The sequence below is a fragment of the Ciconia boyciana genome, chromosome 4 (assembly GCF_034638445.1).
Source record: "Ciconia boyciana chromosome 4, ASM3463844v1, whole genome shotgun sequence".
In the NCBI taxonomy this organism is placed as follows: domain Eukaryota; kingdom Metazoa; phylum Chordata; class Aves; order Ciconiiformes; family Ciconiidae; genus Ciconia; species Ciconia boyciana.
In genome coordinates, this window is record NC_132937.1 from 72,677,372 (window position 1) to 72,694,099 (window position 16,728).

Genomic DNA, 16,728 nt, shown 5'->3' on the forward strand with positions numbered 1-16,728 from the left:
AGATTTTATACTAAAAAAGAGATTTGAAGGAAATCATGTTTTTTGAAGACAAACATTTGTCCTGGCCTCAGTGGAGTAAACCTGAAGTTCAGTGTTTATGGAGTAATATTTCATCTTACAGGTAATCACAGGAAGGAGTACATTTGGAAGTCTGCAGTCTCAAAAAGATTGGAGGGCATGGGAGGGCTGCTTGCAGGGCATTTGACCTCCATGTATGCAGAAGTATTGTAATACTTCCTTATACTCCTTATACATCCTCATACTCCTGCACTTCATGTGAATTTGAGGAATCTTTAAGTTCACTTATGATACCCCTAGGGCTGCCCCCATCCCCTTAAATTTTTGTAATTTTCTTCACTCAGTCGCACTAAATTTGTGAGAATACCATGCTCTTTGTCCTTTGGTTTGTGTTCTGGTATCTGAGCTCTTCCTGACTTGGAAATGCCATTAGAAGCAAGAAGATTCTATTAGCTTTAGTGTTACATGTTTTCTGTTTGAGAAACTGTTTTAACTTAGGAATCCCAAATCAGGAATCCCAGCTACTTTATCAATGACCCCTATTTTCCATATGTTGTTTGGATTATCTAGTGTAACTGCACAGGACTTCCTCCCTCTGATTCTGGGAGAAGTGAAGTGCGAGCTCACCTCATGTGGGTGCACGGTGCTCATGCTTTAAAGCAGTGTCTTCCTCTTGAACAGTGTGTACAGAAAGCATGCATCTAAAGGAAACTAATCTGTAACTTAGTTGATCACATCACCTGCTTTTCTTCTTTTGCTTTGGATCATATGAAATATTTTGTCTAGCTTTTTTCCCTCCATAATTTTACTAACTGGGTTAAAATGACTCCATGTTTTGCATCCCAACATGTACTTAAAAAATATAACCATGTGTATGCATGCGGCAAAGTAATGAAATTTGCCCCTGGATTTCTGAACACCAAGTACAGGTTTCTTCAAGGGTGCTCAGCTGTGAATGTTTGCCACTGCTGATGTTGTCAGCCCATATAGGAAGTCCCCTGCAGTTTTGCACAGGGTCTTTTGCAAACAAGGTTTGGTAGTAAGTTTGTTACAGAAAGCGGAGGACTCTCTCTGTGCTTGCTATGGTATGACTGCCTCCAATATGGCTTGCCAAGCTCTGCCGGTAAGACGTGGTTAGGGTCATCTTTCTCCTCTCTCTTAATACCTATGGGAGCAGTGAGGTCATTTTGTGATATGTGTGAAAAATAGGCTTTGCCTGTCATGCCTCACAGAGCATGAGCAGTCCCTTGTCCTTGTGCCAAAAGCTTAAACTAAGTAGAGATTTAGGGATAGGGAGGAGCATCCTTTTCTTTCCACAGGTTTGCTTCTGTTTCACTCATTTCAGCTCCTTTCAGGGAATAACACACTATGGAGTGGGATGAAGAAAATTGCTCTGTAAGGGTTCTTGCCAGTGGGAACACTGTGGGTGGGGGTGCCACAAGAGTACTTTCTGTGTCTTCATTCTTAGTCGTGTCCTAAGAGCTATGTCTTCCAGGAACTCATTTTAGCTTCGTCAGGTACCTGATGTTAATAAGGATCACTTTGTCCACCTCATGGGCTGATGCACGCTAAAGTGATCCAGACCAGTAGGAGGAGTAGGATGTCTGTTTTGCACTTTGGCTTCTATCCAGTGAAATGATTTAAGACAGTACTCTGCATTCTCTAGGTCATTGGCTGGATCTGCCATGCTGAACTTTCAGCTCTTCACTGCAGATACCTGTGGGACTGACTTGGGCCATGTATGTCCCTGCTCTCCAAGCCATCAGGAATTCTCCTTTGCTTGTGTTTGCGTTCTTTGAGGGAGCACTGGCAGTTTTGAACCCTTCTCCATGGGTTTATTGGCTCACAGACTGCTATTGGAGGATACTTTGATTACTGAAAGGGTAGGAGAACACCCCTGCCATGGGAGGCATATAGAGAGGGGTGAGCTGTCCTTTGTGTTTCACAGTTAACTGATAACTTTTGCTGAAGTTTCTCTTTTTTTTTTCGTGGGTAGTGTAGTCAGCAGCCTCATGTCATGCCTTTTTTACAGGCCAATAGCTCTAATCCAGTCACCTACAGGTGTCCTGTTCACCCTTCTGGGGCATGTTATATGAATTCATCTATATAATTCTTGGAAGCAGTCTAAGAAGAATCATAGCAGATGATCATTGCCATGGGCATTTCCAGGAAGTTTATAAAATAATTGTAAGATCTGTACCTCTAAAATGTTCTTGAAAATATTTTTTTCAGTGACCATAGAGTCTCTGGCACCAGAAGCCCATCTGAGCACTCTCAGCCCAGTCAGAGATAAACATCCTGCTTTATGATGTCCCCAGTGGCTAGAATCGTTTGTGTTATTTTGTGGTTGTACTGTTATGATCATGTGCTGTAGCTGTTCCCACCACTTCTTGGAGGTCAGCAGTCCAGATCAGGTTTCCTAACAAACATTTTTGTTTCTTTACATGTATGTGCAGTGATTCATTGTCTTGGGATATTTGTAGATGGTGAGGTCCTGGCATGTTTCTGGGGCAGATGGGAAGTGCCGTCTTTCTACTAAGGAAAACACAGCAGACATAAAGAATTATGTGGGCTTGGGGTTTCCTTTTACATGACTAAGAGAAAGTCAAGGAGATTTGTGTATCAGCTTGGAATTGTGGATTTTGTTGAAATTCAGAGAGGAACATAGTTTTCTTCAGTCTTACAACCTTGCTTTGTATGAAAAATAAAAATTGAGGAACAGAAACAGAACTTCCGTTGTGCAGTATTTCCTCATTCATTTCACTAGATCCAGAAAATTTTCAGCCTCGCAATGGCTCAAATTTGGGTTTAGGAGCCTCTGCTGAAACCCACAGTCCTAGCACTGTTACCTAGATGAAAACAACTCTGCGTGCACTGGCAGTAAAAGCTGCAAGCCGGGGAAATGGATTTCATGGCAATAGTAGTAGCCTGTGTTCTGCAAGATTGGGTGTTGCTACTGAGGAGGGTCAGGAGTGCTCAACGCATGTCCAAGTGCGTGGACTAGTCTGCAAGTGCACTTTAGTCAAACAGCATTGTTGTTTGAGCGTATTGCCTGTTGCGGTCCCTGCATACCACCTCCTTTCAGTACAGATTAAAGGCTGGGGTCTTATTTACTTTCCAGTAGAGCGCATGGCTGAGCTGGTGCACACAACAGCTTCTTAGTTTCTCTTTGAGCTTGAACACAGAAGAATAGAGATTCATGGCTCCCCACCCCCTGCCAGAGTAAATTGACCTCTCAGAGGCATCTCTTCACCTAGTGGTGTGAGGATAATGCAGGCTGTGTACAGAAAGAAAGGACCGGGCTTTCTGATGGGACAGGGCCTGGGGCTTTTCTTTTGGGGGGCATTCAAGTGTGTTAGGCTAAAATCGAAAACAGGTGAAAGAGGCCTGCTCCCTGTCATGTGACTTTGGGTTAAGTCTCCCTTGCAGCATAGCTGCTTGATCTTAAACCTTGGAGAGTGAATCTTTCTCATGTTTTTTACAGTTGCTTTTGGTGATCAGGTCTCTCACACACCACCAAGTTCTTTCTGTGACAGTTCCCAGAAAAGACACAGAAGTGCTGACTCAAGTGAGGCTCCTGTTGAGGTCCTGTACCTCAAACCCTCACCCTTCTGTCTTTTTTTCATTTTGCACTTAGCTCAGGTTGAGCCTGTAGGTCTGCTGAGCCCCAGACCAGCTCTGTCTCATGGAGCACACGTGGCCCACCTTTTGGATGGCAAACACTGACATCTCCTAATCCTTTTATGTACCTAGCCTGAGTGGCTCCTGATTGATCACTTCTTGTGAACAATCTAATATGACATGCTTGTTTGTATTTGTATGCATCTGTTTTACACATATCTATTCATTTGGTCTGTTCTCTTTTGCTCAGTATTAGCACACTATTTTTCTTTCACATGCAGACATAACTCATTGCATCAGCAACAGTGAGCAAAGGCTCCCTGTGAAGGCCTGTACACGTAATTGTGATATAAAAGATACTCTTATCACTCCATCAAATTAAAAAGAAGATTAAGGCCCAGCTTCAGGAAATCACTTGAGCAGGCTGACTGATTGAAATGGGATTCATCCATGTGCTACAGTAATTTCCTACGTACCAGTCCAAATCACTGCTCTGAGCAAGAGTAGCTGAAGATTATCGTGCGTTTGATGGTGTGATGTGACCAGCTATTCAACAGCTCACTCTTGAAATACGTGAGACTGTAAGCTCTTAAACTGGCACGAGGAAAATTATTTCAACACTATAGATTGCCCTATAGATTGCTTATCTTTTTGTCTTGACTCTTTCCTCCTGAAGGACTTGGATTAAGAAAATATGAGTTCAGAGCCTTGGCACTGTTTTTCACTGCTGAGGATGGGACTCAGCCCATCCAACATTTCCCACATGAGATGGGTAGCTAGTGTGAACTTGCTCTATACACTGCCCCTGTCCTCATCAATAGAGAGGCACTTCTTTAAAAGTCTGAGTTGTCCTTCCTACCTCACTCTCACTTACAAGGGGTGGATTGCCCTTTGGAAGCACCCCTTTCTCTGCTGTCTGGAGGCAGGGGAGGAGGACCGAATCCCCTTTCCCCTTCCCTTTGCACATACCTCTCCTCTGTGTTAAAGGTGAGAGATAGCAACTAGGTCTGGCACCTTATATACCTAATGTTGGCCTTCCAGTGGCTAATTTTACTCAATTACAACGTTTAATTACAGTCATTCCTGTTCCCTGCTGCATCCGGTCTTTTTGCTGACATGAGGAAATTCTCAGTTAACTGCACCTGGGGCTGAACCATTGGCAAGCAACAGATACCAACAGTATTAGGTTAGGTCCACAAAATGGTCAAGCTTTACTCTATCAGAAGGCAAAAGTTAGGCTGAGGAGCTGGGGGAAAATCCAGTTACTAAGTGAGAAAATATGGTACCCAATAGGTGTGCATTGCAGTGTTCGGTTAAAAAGTTTCATTTGATCTAGGTCTGTTTGTGTTCTTAGGCTCTCGGGGAAACTTCATCGGATAAATGGCTGTGCTCAAATGATACCATCCAACTGTCATGCTTTAAGCTGGTAGTTCATGAGCCCTTTTCTGTTGTGGCATGAGAAACTAGAATTTTGTGCTCCAATTTATTGAATCCATTTTGGAGTGCAAAATCATAAATGCCTTGGGTTTAGTCCCCTGTTAATCTCATCACCATTGGACTTCCCTTTCTATCTCCTTGCTTTTCCTGGCTACTAGAATAATTCTGGTGGTTTTATTCCCATGTATTTATGAAGAATATTAGCAGAAAACAGTTTTTCTGAAGTTACTTATCAGTTTTAGCACTGCTTACATCTACAGAGGCAAGGGAGCACTCTAATAAGTCATTTGCTCAAGCCTAATTTTAATTAATGTAGGCTGTTAAATAAACAAATGTTTTCAAGAAAGCTAGATCTGTGAGGGATTGTGCAAGGCCTCTGTTGTCCATCTGCTTCTCAGCAGCCTTGTCTGATGAGGGGTTAGAGTGATGGTGAAGTCAGTCAGCGTGCAGAGCATACAGTCCTTCAGGAATAAATCCTGCACCCTTTGAGTAGTCATTTATTCACTATGATGCTAAATTATGGGCTGACCAGCCACCACATCTGTCTGAAAATGGAGTGGAGACATAAATCACAGAATTAGGGCAGAGCTAGCTAAGTCCTTCTCAAACTTTTGTCAACACGACTGAAGTGGAGTTTCTGTTCCTGGTGGCTTATACTGAAGGAATGTAAGGGGTTGATCTAAGTCATTGGCTTTCAGAGCTATTTTCCATTCTCTGCAGTTGGATGATACTTAATCATATAAAAATTGTTAACGATGTTGACTGACATTTCAGTGCCTTTATGATGCCAGAGGATGTTAAAATGATGCACGCACTGCAGCCAGATTTTGATCTGGTTTGCACCACCACCAGTTGTAGACTCAGTGCTGGTCCTGAACAGGCATCTCCCAACTTCATCTCTTACTGCCCCAAGAAATCCACAGTGGCCTGATGCAACAACCTGCGGGATCAGAGTCATTTCAACCAGACCTGCATTTTAGAAAGGCAGAATGTGGTAACTGAAGTGACTTTGGGAAAGTTCAGCAATCATTCATTAGAGATCCTGTGTTTCTGGTGCATGCTGGTGGGGAGTGATAAAGCATTGTCGGCCCTGAGTGTGGCATGCCTCCTGTGATGAGGAAGGACTTTGTTGTTCTTCTCTCTCTTCCCCTGTGCTCTTTGAGTTCTGATGTCATTTTTCTCTTAACTGCAGGTCACTTCATGGGCAACAACACAGTGATTGATGTTTTGAGGAGAGAAGGGTACGAGGTAGAACACACTCCAGCTGGACAAGCCATCAACAAGTAATGCATGCTTTTATCTAGCTGAGCAGCCATTGGGAGGGTGGGTTTGTAAACAATCATGAAGAAGTAGTGGCAGCTGGAACTAGACCTAACAGTGAGCTGGGCTCGCTCTCTCCTCCCCAGCAGTTTGCTTTTCTCTTCCATGAACCAGTTTGGAAACAGGATTTTATTTGGTTTGGGTTTGGTTTTTTGGTGTTTTATTTGGGGGATTTTTTTGTTCTTTGGTTTTGTTTTGTTTTAATAGAATAAAAATATTTGCTCCCCTGTAAGTTTTCAACTCTTAGACTAACAGCCATAGATTATGCATGCTTGGTTCATCAGATCTGGATGCTGTCTCATACCACATAGGCTTCCAGGCTCCTCCTTCCTCCCTTTTAAGTGTTTGACTACCCTGCTTTTTAACACTCTCCTTCTCTTACACTGCTATTTTTGATTCTTTCTGATTGCTCTCTCTCAGCCTGGAATCTGACTGCCCAGAGTCCACCCAGCCTCTTTGCAAGCCGTCCCCATGACTGATTGCTCTCATGTCCCCTGCTCTCTTCTGCATTTTTAAGCCAAGGTACTTGCTGTTCTGGTTCATCTTGCAGCTGTCCTTTGGGATATACCCTTACTGCCTCTTTTTATCTCTCACTGGGTGCCTTTATCCATCCCCATAGTCTCAGTAACTACAGAATGCCAAATATCTCCTCCTCCACACTCTGCCAAGAATTACACATGCTTTTTGACTCACCTCTTCCTGGACTTCTTGCCACCAGCTTAGCCTCTGCAATCCTTGTCTCCCCTTCTCCAGACTCTTGTCAAACATGTGCTCTTGTGTCTCTCAGATATCCTCGCTCTTCCTTTAGTCACTGCTAAAAGACCACAGTGGAAAAAAGTTTTCATCCCAATTATGGTACTGTTTCCCTTTTATCCTCTGTGCCAGGCATGCTGTCCCTCACTGCTTACATCTCTGTTGTTCCTCTCCCATTTTTCTGATAGGGGCTTCTCGGGCAGGACGACACCTTTTTGTGCAGGGGGCACAGTGCAGAGTCTTGGTCTGTGCCAGGGGCTCCACAGATGTGGTGCAAAGTAATAACATTTTTCTCATACTCTGGTTGCTTCACCTTTCTCTTTGCACCACTTCTGCTGCCTTTTCCAGAACATGAGATTCAAACTCTGGCAGGTCACTGTTTTGCTGTGATTTTTGACATGGACATACATCATTAACTCTACTTGCACTGAAACAAACTGAGCCAAGACTCAACCCCATGAGTACATCAACGCAACCCCTAACCCTGTTGCCACCAATGGGCAGGTAGTCTGACATGGAGAAGCCCCCTGTGCTTAAGCACAAGACTTAATGATCCTGTAACACTTAAGCCATGCTAGGCAATTCAGTGTATCAGTGTTTATGGGGATAATCAAAAACCTGCCTGCACCGATATTTTTGTGTTGTGTTTTTTTTCCCCCCAGAACATTCTTAGCTTAGGTATTCCTAAAAACAGCCATAGCAAATTCTTAAAGCTTAAAGAAAGAGAGCTTAATATGTGCTTGAGAATAAACAAAATCCAATACTGCTGTGTAAAGGTGTAGCTGTAAGGAAACCAAGGGCAGAGAACTGTGGAAAGGAGGGCTAGATCTTCACCCATTAGGAAGGTAGGTATCAATGATACTCAGGGTAGCTGGGCACCCCGTTCTCTGACCACATCATGGGAGTTTGTTGTCCAGCCAGTGACTCTTGTGCCTTTGAAAGTCCTCAGTTTGGCATTGGTTGCATCTCAAACCTTTCATTAGGACTACTGGGCAGAACATCTTTCCTGGAGTCTTGATTTTAAAGCTGAGTGAAGAAGATAAAGAAGATGGCACTTCAGTGTTTTCTTTGAGAAAAGGTGTCAACATTTCTGGATGACTTGGAAACATTTAAAAATATGAAACGAGTTTCAAGAAAAATCTGAGTTCTGCAGAAGAAGAGCATTTGAGGTGAGGGAAAGACCTGTGGCAAGAGTATGTCAGAGTCCTGGGGGAAAGATGATGGGAGGTTTCACTTGATTGCTATCTTGGGCTTGTTCTAGGAGCAAATACCAGTCTGTGTCAATAAACCCAGTCCAGCCCACATAAATGTGGAACCATATCCAGCTACTGCCCTAGATAGCAGTGCTGCACACAGTCCAGTCAGTACCCATGGACTATTTCACAAGACAAAATTGAGAAAGGAAAAACCTGCAAGTGGTTGAACTGAGACAGAGCATTCAAATGGCTGTTCTGCTGTTGGATACAGTAGGGGATATTAGCTGAGCAGTCCTAAAACAAGAGGATGAGGAAGTCTGCAGTTGTCTCCCTTCCCTGTAACATGATATTGTGCAGTAGCAGCACAGTCTGCTGCTTCCTGTACTCTGGCTAAAAAGAAGGTCCCTTCTGAGGTATCTTGTAGGTGTGTGTGTGTAGGAACACAGAAAGATGCAGGATCATTATGCATGTTTTCCTGTAACAGTTGCACAACTTCACCTGCAGACAGGGCTGCTGGAGGTGTCCTGCCCATCTGCAGGGGAAAGGCAGTGAATGCCTGTAGTGGAGCGTGGAGGCAAGAGAGTGTCCCAGGAGAAGAGTCAGAGATGACTCAGACAGATCTGATCTAGTAGTTAGTTTATGGAGTTCTAATCAGTAAATTTAGGTATGTAAAATATTTAATAAATACAGATGGATCGGCGGTCAACACTCTACTACACTTAAAGTTAGTACGGGATACAAAGATCACTTAAGCTTACTATACATATCCAAAATATTACACGCATGCAAAAACTGTCACTTACCAGCCCATTGATGTCTGGTGTCAGGTAAGGGATCTCTCAGCCTCAGGGGGTAACCTTGAGAGGCGTCCCTACTCAAGGGAAGATCACCACCATGCAGCCAGCTGCTATGGAGGGAGAGCTCAACAGGCCCTGATGGCTGCAGTTATTTATAATATAAAGTGGTTGATTTGTAGTCACATTTTCTGCTGTGTTAATGCAGTTTTGGCTGCTTATCAGCCCAGTCTCCAGCCAAACCTTTTTTTGGGCATTTGGTGCTGAGTTCTCACTGATAGCCTCACACAATAGGATTAATTTCAGTTAGGCCTACTTGGTGAGCATCTGCGTGGACCAAAGGTCAGTTAGTTCAAACAGGAGTGCATCCGTCACAGAGGGCTCCTTCTTTGTGGTGTCGCTAAGGCAAGGAAGGCAAAAGAGGTGCTCCAACCACACAGCAGCACAAAGGACAGTTTATAAATAGTGCCGTAAGTTCAATCAAGCTCCAACTGTCTTATTTTGGGCTTTAACTGTTGTTCCTGATTTTAGAATGCATATATATATTGTAAAATATTCATCACATAATCACAGCTGTAATTAAGGTGCTTCCTGACTCCTCCCTTAGCTGTTGTGCTGGGAGAGGGAACTGGCCTTGGGGAAGAAGGATGTGCTTTTGCATCTGTGTGCCTTTTCCTGTGGTTGCTTAGTCGGTCCCTGGAAGAATTACCTGCAGGAAGTGTTGCAAAGGAGGTTATGTATATGAATATTTGTTGTTAACAGTGTTCTGAGGCTGCAGGTATCAGAATAAATGTCCGGCCATGCAGGATGGAGGTCATCCTGGCTGTGCCTGTAGTAATGCTGAGCTCCAGCATGCTATGGCCATGAGTTTGGTAGGGGAAGCTGCAGGTAGCAAGGTGCTCTAATCTACAGGGGAGGGCTGGTGCCCACTCTGTGACTTTCACAATTAAGGAACAGACACAGTGAAGAGAAATTGGGGAAAAGGGAACCATAAGCAGAGGACCTTCAGAAAGATCAAATCAGGTCACTGGAGACAACTGGGGGAGTCACTCTGTAAGGCAGAGTTAAAGAGTGGGTGATGTGAAGATGTTGTGGAGGAGAGTCGAAGGGTCATGACATTTCAGGTGTGGTAAAGTGAGAGTGTGACAATCACAAGGATTTTGAAAGAGATAGATAGCCCCAGACCCATTCTGCGTCACATAAAGTTCACCACAGGATCAGTCTGTGATTTTCTTTGCAGGAAATAAGATCAAATTCTCTTCATTTTCCATCTACTCTCTCCCTCATGTTCCTGTCCACAGCTTCATTTCTCCTTCTCCAGGATGGACCCTCTTTATTCTCCATCAAAGAGATGACAGCTTGAAAACTGCAACCATGCTGAAACATGTCTCCTTCTGGACCTCCTCCTTTTGATGCCATTGCAAGGCAGAAAGGAAACACGCTATAGTTCTGGGAAGGTTTCACTGATTGAAGCCAGGTTTCTGCACAGGGGTCTGTGGTCTTCTGTTACATCTCTGAATTTCAGTCCAAGCCAGTCTCCAATTTTGTTTTGTTACAGAAGACTGCTGCATCTCTTCTCTTTATGCAGTAGCCATAAAGATCAGTAAGATATTTGTGTTGTGCTCTGTCTATCCACAGAGTGAATTGAGTTTGTGCGTTTGTCCAAAATGCTCATGAATGAGTAAAGACGGGGAATCACTTTGTCCAAACAACAAGGAGAAGTGTGGGCCAGCAAAGCCATGAGTAGATAGGGGACTGCAGACTGCCTGCATTGGAGTATAGATGAGATGTTGCTTGCTATAAGTATAATGAAACAGAGCTTGAGTAATCAGAGTGGAGCCGATTGTTTGTTTCTTCAATGTATCACCTTCACATGAAGCTGATTAAGTGTAGCCCTTAGAGCTTTTTCTGGGCGCTCGAGTGAGTGGTTCTTTGAGCTCCCAAGATTTGCCTTGTGAGAGAGTTCGTGCATGCACATAGTCTCACTGCAGTATCTCACTTGGTGGAGCTGCTTTAAAAGTCCAGATAATGCTGCCAGACTAATACAGGATCTGTGCAGCCAGAAAGCCTAAGGCCTGACTCCTGCTCCCTCATTACTTGCTATAAATCTGTGCAAAGCTCACTTCTGCATTGTGGGAGAGCTGCGATGCTCAGCCTCCTCCCCTCCATGTGTACCTCCATACTTGTCTGATACAACCCTTTAAAACTACCATTTCATGCTCCTTGGTGTGCTTATCTGAGTGGCAGGACAGCATTATCTTCTTTTGCAGATCAGCATGGAGGCAGTAAATGCTTACACTAGAAGTCAATGCCACAATAGTGAGTTCAGCTCTGGTCTTATGTGTCAGACATGTGCCCTGACCTGATGTTTTATAAAGGCTATGCATTCACTGCTCTGTACCATCTGGCTTCATGAAAGAGAAAATGAGATGATGGTGAACTTGGCACTGCGACAGCTAGTCTGCTTCCAGTTGCTGTAGACTAGATGGCCCAAAGGATTTCTTAATGGTATATTGAGCCATTCCCCTCAAAGACAATAATTTGCAAGATGCATTTCTGCAGCCGTGACCATAGTCACTGCTGAGTGACTAGCTTATTACTTACCTTCTCCACCAGTGAGAGTTGTTGCTGAAGGAGCCACACTGTCTCCTTCAGCTAGGGTGCCTTAGTCATCCTGTCCCTGCCCCTTCCCCCTGACCCCCAAGTTAGTTGGCTCTGGGCAGGAATTGCCCTAAAGGAATAATCTGGTCTGTGTTCTGCAGTATGTCAGACTAGAGGAGTATGGTTTGACCTCCTCTGACTTTGATGGTGATTCCTTTTTTGCCTCTTTATAGGTACACAAAGTTATTCTGAAGAGTTATTCGACCCCGAGCCAGACTGCATTCTTTCCTCAGTTCCAGATTACCTTTTTTCCAAAGCTTTTTTCATTAAAGAGAACTATTTTGATCAGAATAGGGACTTAAGGAAGAGGGGGCAGGAGTACAAGGCAGAGAAATAAGCATCCAGTCAATATGTCAGGGAGAAACACCTGTTTTGTATGTGCCTTGATGGTATCTGTACCAAGATTCTGCCTCAAAGCCCTTTCAAATATTATCTGTGTTCCCTCCTTCTTCCAGCAGAAAACCCCCCAAAACTTTGTTAGCCTTTTCGTCATCATCACCGGCACACAGCCCCTATGTCATGTCCCAGGAGCTCCCACTGCCATTGCACCCCCAGAAGGAGGAGGAGGAAGAGCTCCTGCCTCACCTGCTGCACCCTGATGGCATTGACATGCTGGAGAAGGTAGACAGGAAGTACAAAAAGAAGAAGAAGAAGCAGCAGAAGAAGCAAAGACTGCGACAGTTTAACGACCTCTGGGTTCGCCTTGAAGAAAGGTAGCTAATGGCTGGGGAGGGAGGAGGGTTTGTCATGCAAACTGGTCTTTAACTTAGACTGATTAATCCAGTACGCCAAACTTCTGCAGGGACTAGGTACATGCTGAGGGCAGGATCTGACCTTCTCCCTCACAGTGATTCTTGCCGAAACGCTTAGTCAAGGCTGCTTGTGCTTTTAGTGACAAAATAGCTTCTTCTGCATGGTTAGGTTTGTGAAAAATTAAGCATAATACAAGTGGAAGCCTTGTCTAGACCATTTTGCATTTGCGCTTGAGGGATTCTGAGCATATGGTAGTCCTCTTTATCACAGAAGGCTGGGTCCAGTGGTAGATGGTACAGATCAAAGCCTTGGACTTTTATCCAAGAGCTGCTTTATATGTGGAAACTGTCATATCTGGCATATGTGCTCCTTGCATTTGGACAATATTTATGCAGTATTTCCAGTCTCTGTCTTCTTCCAGTCTTAAAAAGCCCCATGGCATTACTGGAGATCTGGAAAGAGGGATGACAACCTAATGGATGATGGAGTTAATATAAAAAATGGAGTGTGTTGTGGGGCAAAGGTTCACACATACCCCCTAGTTTTCACCCAGAAGAGCTTACTCACCTACAAGAACTACAGCAGCCTGCAAAAAAAAGCCAGCTTCTCCCTCACTAGCTATACTTAGGCCTGTGGCTGAATGTGTACCTTAATGTTGCCCTCCTGTCAGATAACACACAGACCTGAGTCTGCTGTCTTTTGTACTTTACGTCTCTGTTTGTATCTCTGCTATACTCAAGTTGAAAGCATTTTATTTTTGTCATACTGTGAATAACCAGACAGGTCAGAATGATGGAGAAAGGTCATCAGTTCTCGAAATGAAGCCTCTACATTCTTTTTTTTTTTCTCTGAAGAATATACTTTCCTGCTCCCCAAGCTACTGAGTATATCAGGGTTTTCCTGTGCTTCTCCTATCAGGTCCCTGGGTCCCAGCTGTACCACTGCCTTGAGTAATACATTGCTCAGGCTGGCTGCAGGTGGTTGCAGCCGCTGTTGTTCTGTTCCAAGCATTCAGCCATTCTCAGACCTTTTAGACCAGACTCCTTTTCCTCTTTTCTAGAGTAGTTTTGTGCTCTCTCTCTGCTCCTCCTTCCAACCTAAGTGTGAGTAGTTTGGAGAGAAAGGGAGACAAATGCACATGGAGGTTTGCATGCCCACTGACAGACCTACACACACTCCAAGACGGACCAGTACAACAAATCCATTTATTGATCACATTTGATTTTGTATTTTAGTGTATCATTTACTTTCTGTTAATGTAGTTGATACTAGCTGTTTGTGAATGGGTTGTTGGAGCTTCTGTTGACAGTCTAGTTGAAATGCTAAGGAAGGATTTGGAGTCTTTATGATCTCAAGCTCCCACCCTGCCTGCACACTGACATGTTCAGTTTATCACACGCAGTTGTTCCCGTGAAGCTTGGGAGTCAATGGGCAGCCTGATGTGAGATACACATACACATCAGTGCCTTCAGAAGAAGAGGGAAGATGGGAGGATGTGCTACTATGACTAAATCAGAGGTACATTAGGGCAACATACTGGATTGCAAGTACTGCAAGGCAACAGTGAGGTAAAAGCCAAGCTAATGATGGCAGCTTAGGAAACCACTGCATAAATATGGGAGCAGCAAATGCCTCCTTTCCTTTTCTTCTTTTGTAATATTTCCTTTCTTCCCCTACAAATTAAGTCATCCTTTGTGCTAGAAGCTTACCCAGGTGCTAGGTGACAGAATCTTTTTAGGGGTGAGCCCTTAGTAGCAGAGATCTTGCACTTCTGGAGATGGAGCTGTTGGCACGACAGTACTGGGAAAGACAAGGGATGCTTATTGCTGCCTGGGAGATTGCTGCGCCCTTACTGCAGAGGGAAAGCAGTAAAAAGAGTGTCAGAGAGGCAGCTGTCATTCACGCACAGCCCCCACCCGTGCTCTGGACTTAGTCTTTCTAAAGCAGGGGGAATCGCCACCCTCTCTGCCCTGACACCCACGTGTGCAAGTGCCGTTTGCGGGCTGCCTGGGCAGGCGTGGGCCGAGCTGACAGCCCCACCTCGTGGCATAGCCGCGATGTGTCCCCGCCTAAGTCTAGCCCCTCTCAGCTCAAGCTCACATGTGTGCAGGGCACGTCTCACTGGAAGTCTCAGCCCTTGCTATAAGCATTCCCCGGGGTGCCCAGGCACAGGTAAAGCTGTCAGGTTTCCTATGCGTGGGCCATTCACAGCTTTCCTCCTGTGAGCCTGGAAAAGTGAAAGGTGCAGCTCAAGTGATTTAATACAGTCTTGTAGTGGGCTTGGCAGAATTGCTTTGGTTCATGCTCCTGTATGCATCAGCTGTCAGCTGTATTTCTTTGATGAGCTGCCAGCTGGCTTCCCTCCAGTTACTGTTGAAACCTTCTGTGGGGGCCTTTGGGTATGGAAGGGTAAGTGTTTTTAAAAAGGATACTAATTGCCTTCAATTTCCCAAAGCGATTTTGCTTAATGCAGCTGGCCAAAATAAGGTGAGAATGGTGCACAGCAGCTGGAGAGTGGGTGCAAGAGAAATTACTCTGCTTTTGTATTTGGCAGGTAGACTTGCTTTTAATTTTGCCCGAATTTGTCTTCTCGTTCCACACAGCACTATGAGGCCCTGGGGTGTATGTCAGCCTTACAGCTGTGGGGTCAAGCATGGCTTGCAATCCATGGCTAAAGAGAACAACACCTGTGTAGTATCTGGCCCTTTTGACTCTTGACCTGCCGTGCTGTGGGAGCTCGCCCAATTCAGCACAGTTGGTGCAGCCTGGAGATACAAATTTCTTTCCTCCATCATGTGTTGCCATAATGGGAGTTCAGCATCAAGTAGGCTCTGACTCAGTTCTTGTTCATCACCACCTCAGAGTCCTCACTACCACTGGGAGATACTCTGGGACATGGTGATCTTTTCACACTGACTTTAGGATGTGTTTCTGGAAGTGGCTCTTCCTCTCCTTAAAGCATGTAATGTAAGCCCTTTGTAATTCTTGACCTGTGGAAGGAAACCTGCAGTATAGGAACAAGTTTGGTCCACGCTAAGATGCACGTACAGATTCAGCTGAAAGCAGGTGCCTCACTTCTGCTGTGCTCAGCAAGTGTTGCTGCAGTGACACTCCTCTGCAACAAAGCTTGTTTTGTTCTTCATATTTTCTGCTTAGCTGAAAGGCTGGCTGGAGGGCTCTAGGAATACGGTCATCTTACCCACCTGACCGATTGCATGGCAGCAATGGGCAGGCTGGCTGGGTAGACCTGAGTACAGAACAGGTGTTTTGGTGCTGTTGTCACCCTTCTCAATCTCTTCCCTGTTCCCCCTCAAGACTGCTTCACAGCTCAGCTGGGCAGCGCCCTCATCCACATGGGGTGGCATGGGAGCTGCCTATACCTGTGAGGAAGGGACAAGGCAGCCATTAGGAGACGCAGTCCTTTGGTGAGCATGGAACCGGTATGAGAGACCATTCCCAGGAGCCCAGAAGACTGACAGTGGGGCATAGAGGCTGACCACCTCCTCCTCTGTGGGCATCGGGCAGTTCTGGACTGGGTCTGGACTGACGTTCTTCTCTTGCCTTGCAGTGCTACCGACCCTCCTCCCCGGATCCGCATCATTAATGGCTACATCACGGTTGAACCCCAGCCCCGGGGCTACGGACGGTCTAGTCACGCTCATGCAGATACTGGCAGCGCTCACCAGCTTTCCCATTCTCTCTTCCTCTCGCTGCTGATTTTGACTTGCATATGACAAAGCTGCATTGAAACACAGGGGGAGCCAAGTGGCAGGGCTCTCACCTTAAAAAGGAAAAAAGAAACTTATGTGAAAAAAACAAAAATGGAAGACTCTGAGTGGGACACCTGTTCTTTGGGGTGTTCTTAAACTGCCTCCTTTTCCTGAATCTGGATCATTAACACTATTAACTGGTTTGACCTACCCAATACAGGAGAAGATATTTTAATGAAAGTGTTATTTATCCTTCTCTTGCAGAAGAATGATTTCATGTTATCCCATAATGCCTTGGGGAAATTATAATGTTGCTATAACATAGCTGTTGCTTAGCTGTATGAGCCCAACTAAATTACATTTTTTTCACCTTCAGTGCCTTGTAAGAGGATTTACACACCACTAACTTGTTTATTAGAACAGAATATTTTGGTCATATGAGCACAGCTGGGAAAGAGAGGTTGG

The 16,728-nt window shown here is 44.8% G+C and overlaps 1 protein-coding gene across 1 annotated transcript in view; it reads left to right on the plus strand.

The window, feature by feature from the left end:
- The window catches only part of TRABD2A (TraB domain containing 2A), an 81,036-nt gene extending 64,749 nt beyond the window's left edge, over window positions 1–16,287 (plus strand). The window contains exons 5-7 of the mRNA XM_072860008.1: window positions 6,269–6,359; window positions 12,259–12,513; window positions 16,122–16,287. Coding sequence (XP_072716109.1) covers window positions 6,269–6,359; window positions 12,259–12,513; window positions 16,122–16,287 — 512 coding nt within the window. The remainder of the gene's footprint in view (window positions 1–6,268; window positions 6,360–12,258; window positions 12,514–16,121) is intronic.
- The last annotated feature ends 441 nt before the right edge of the window (window positions 16,288–16,728 follow it).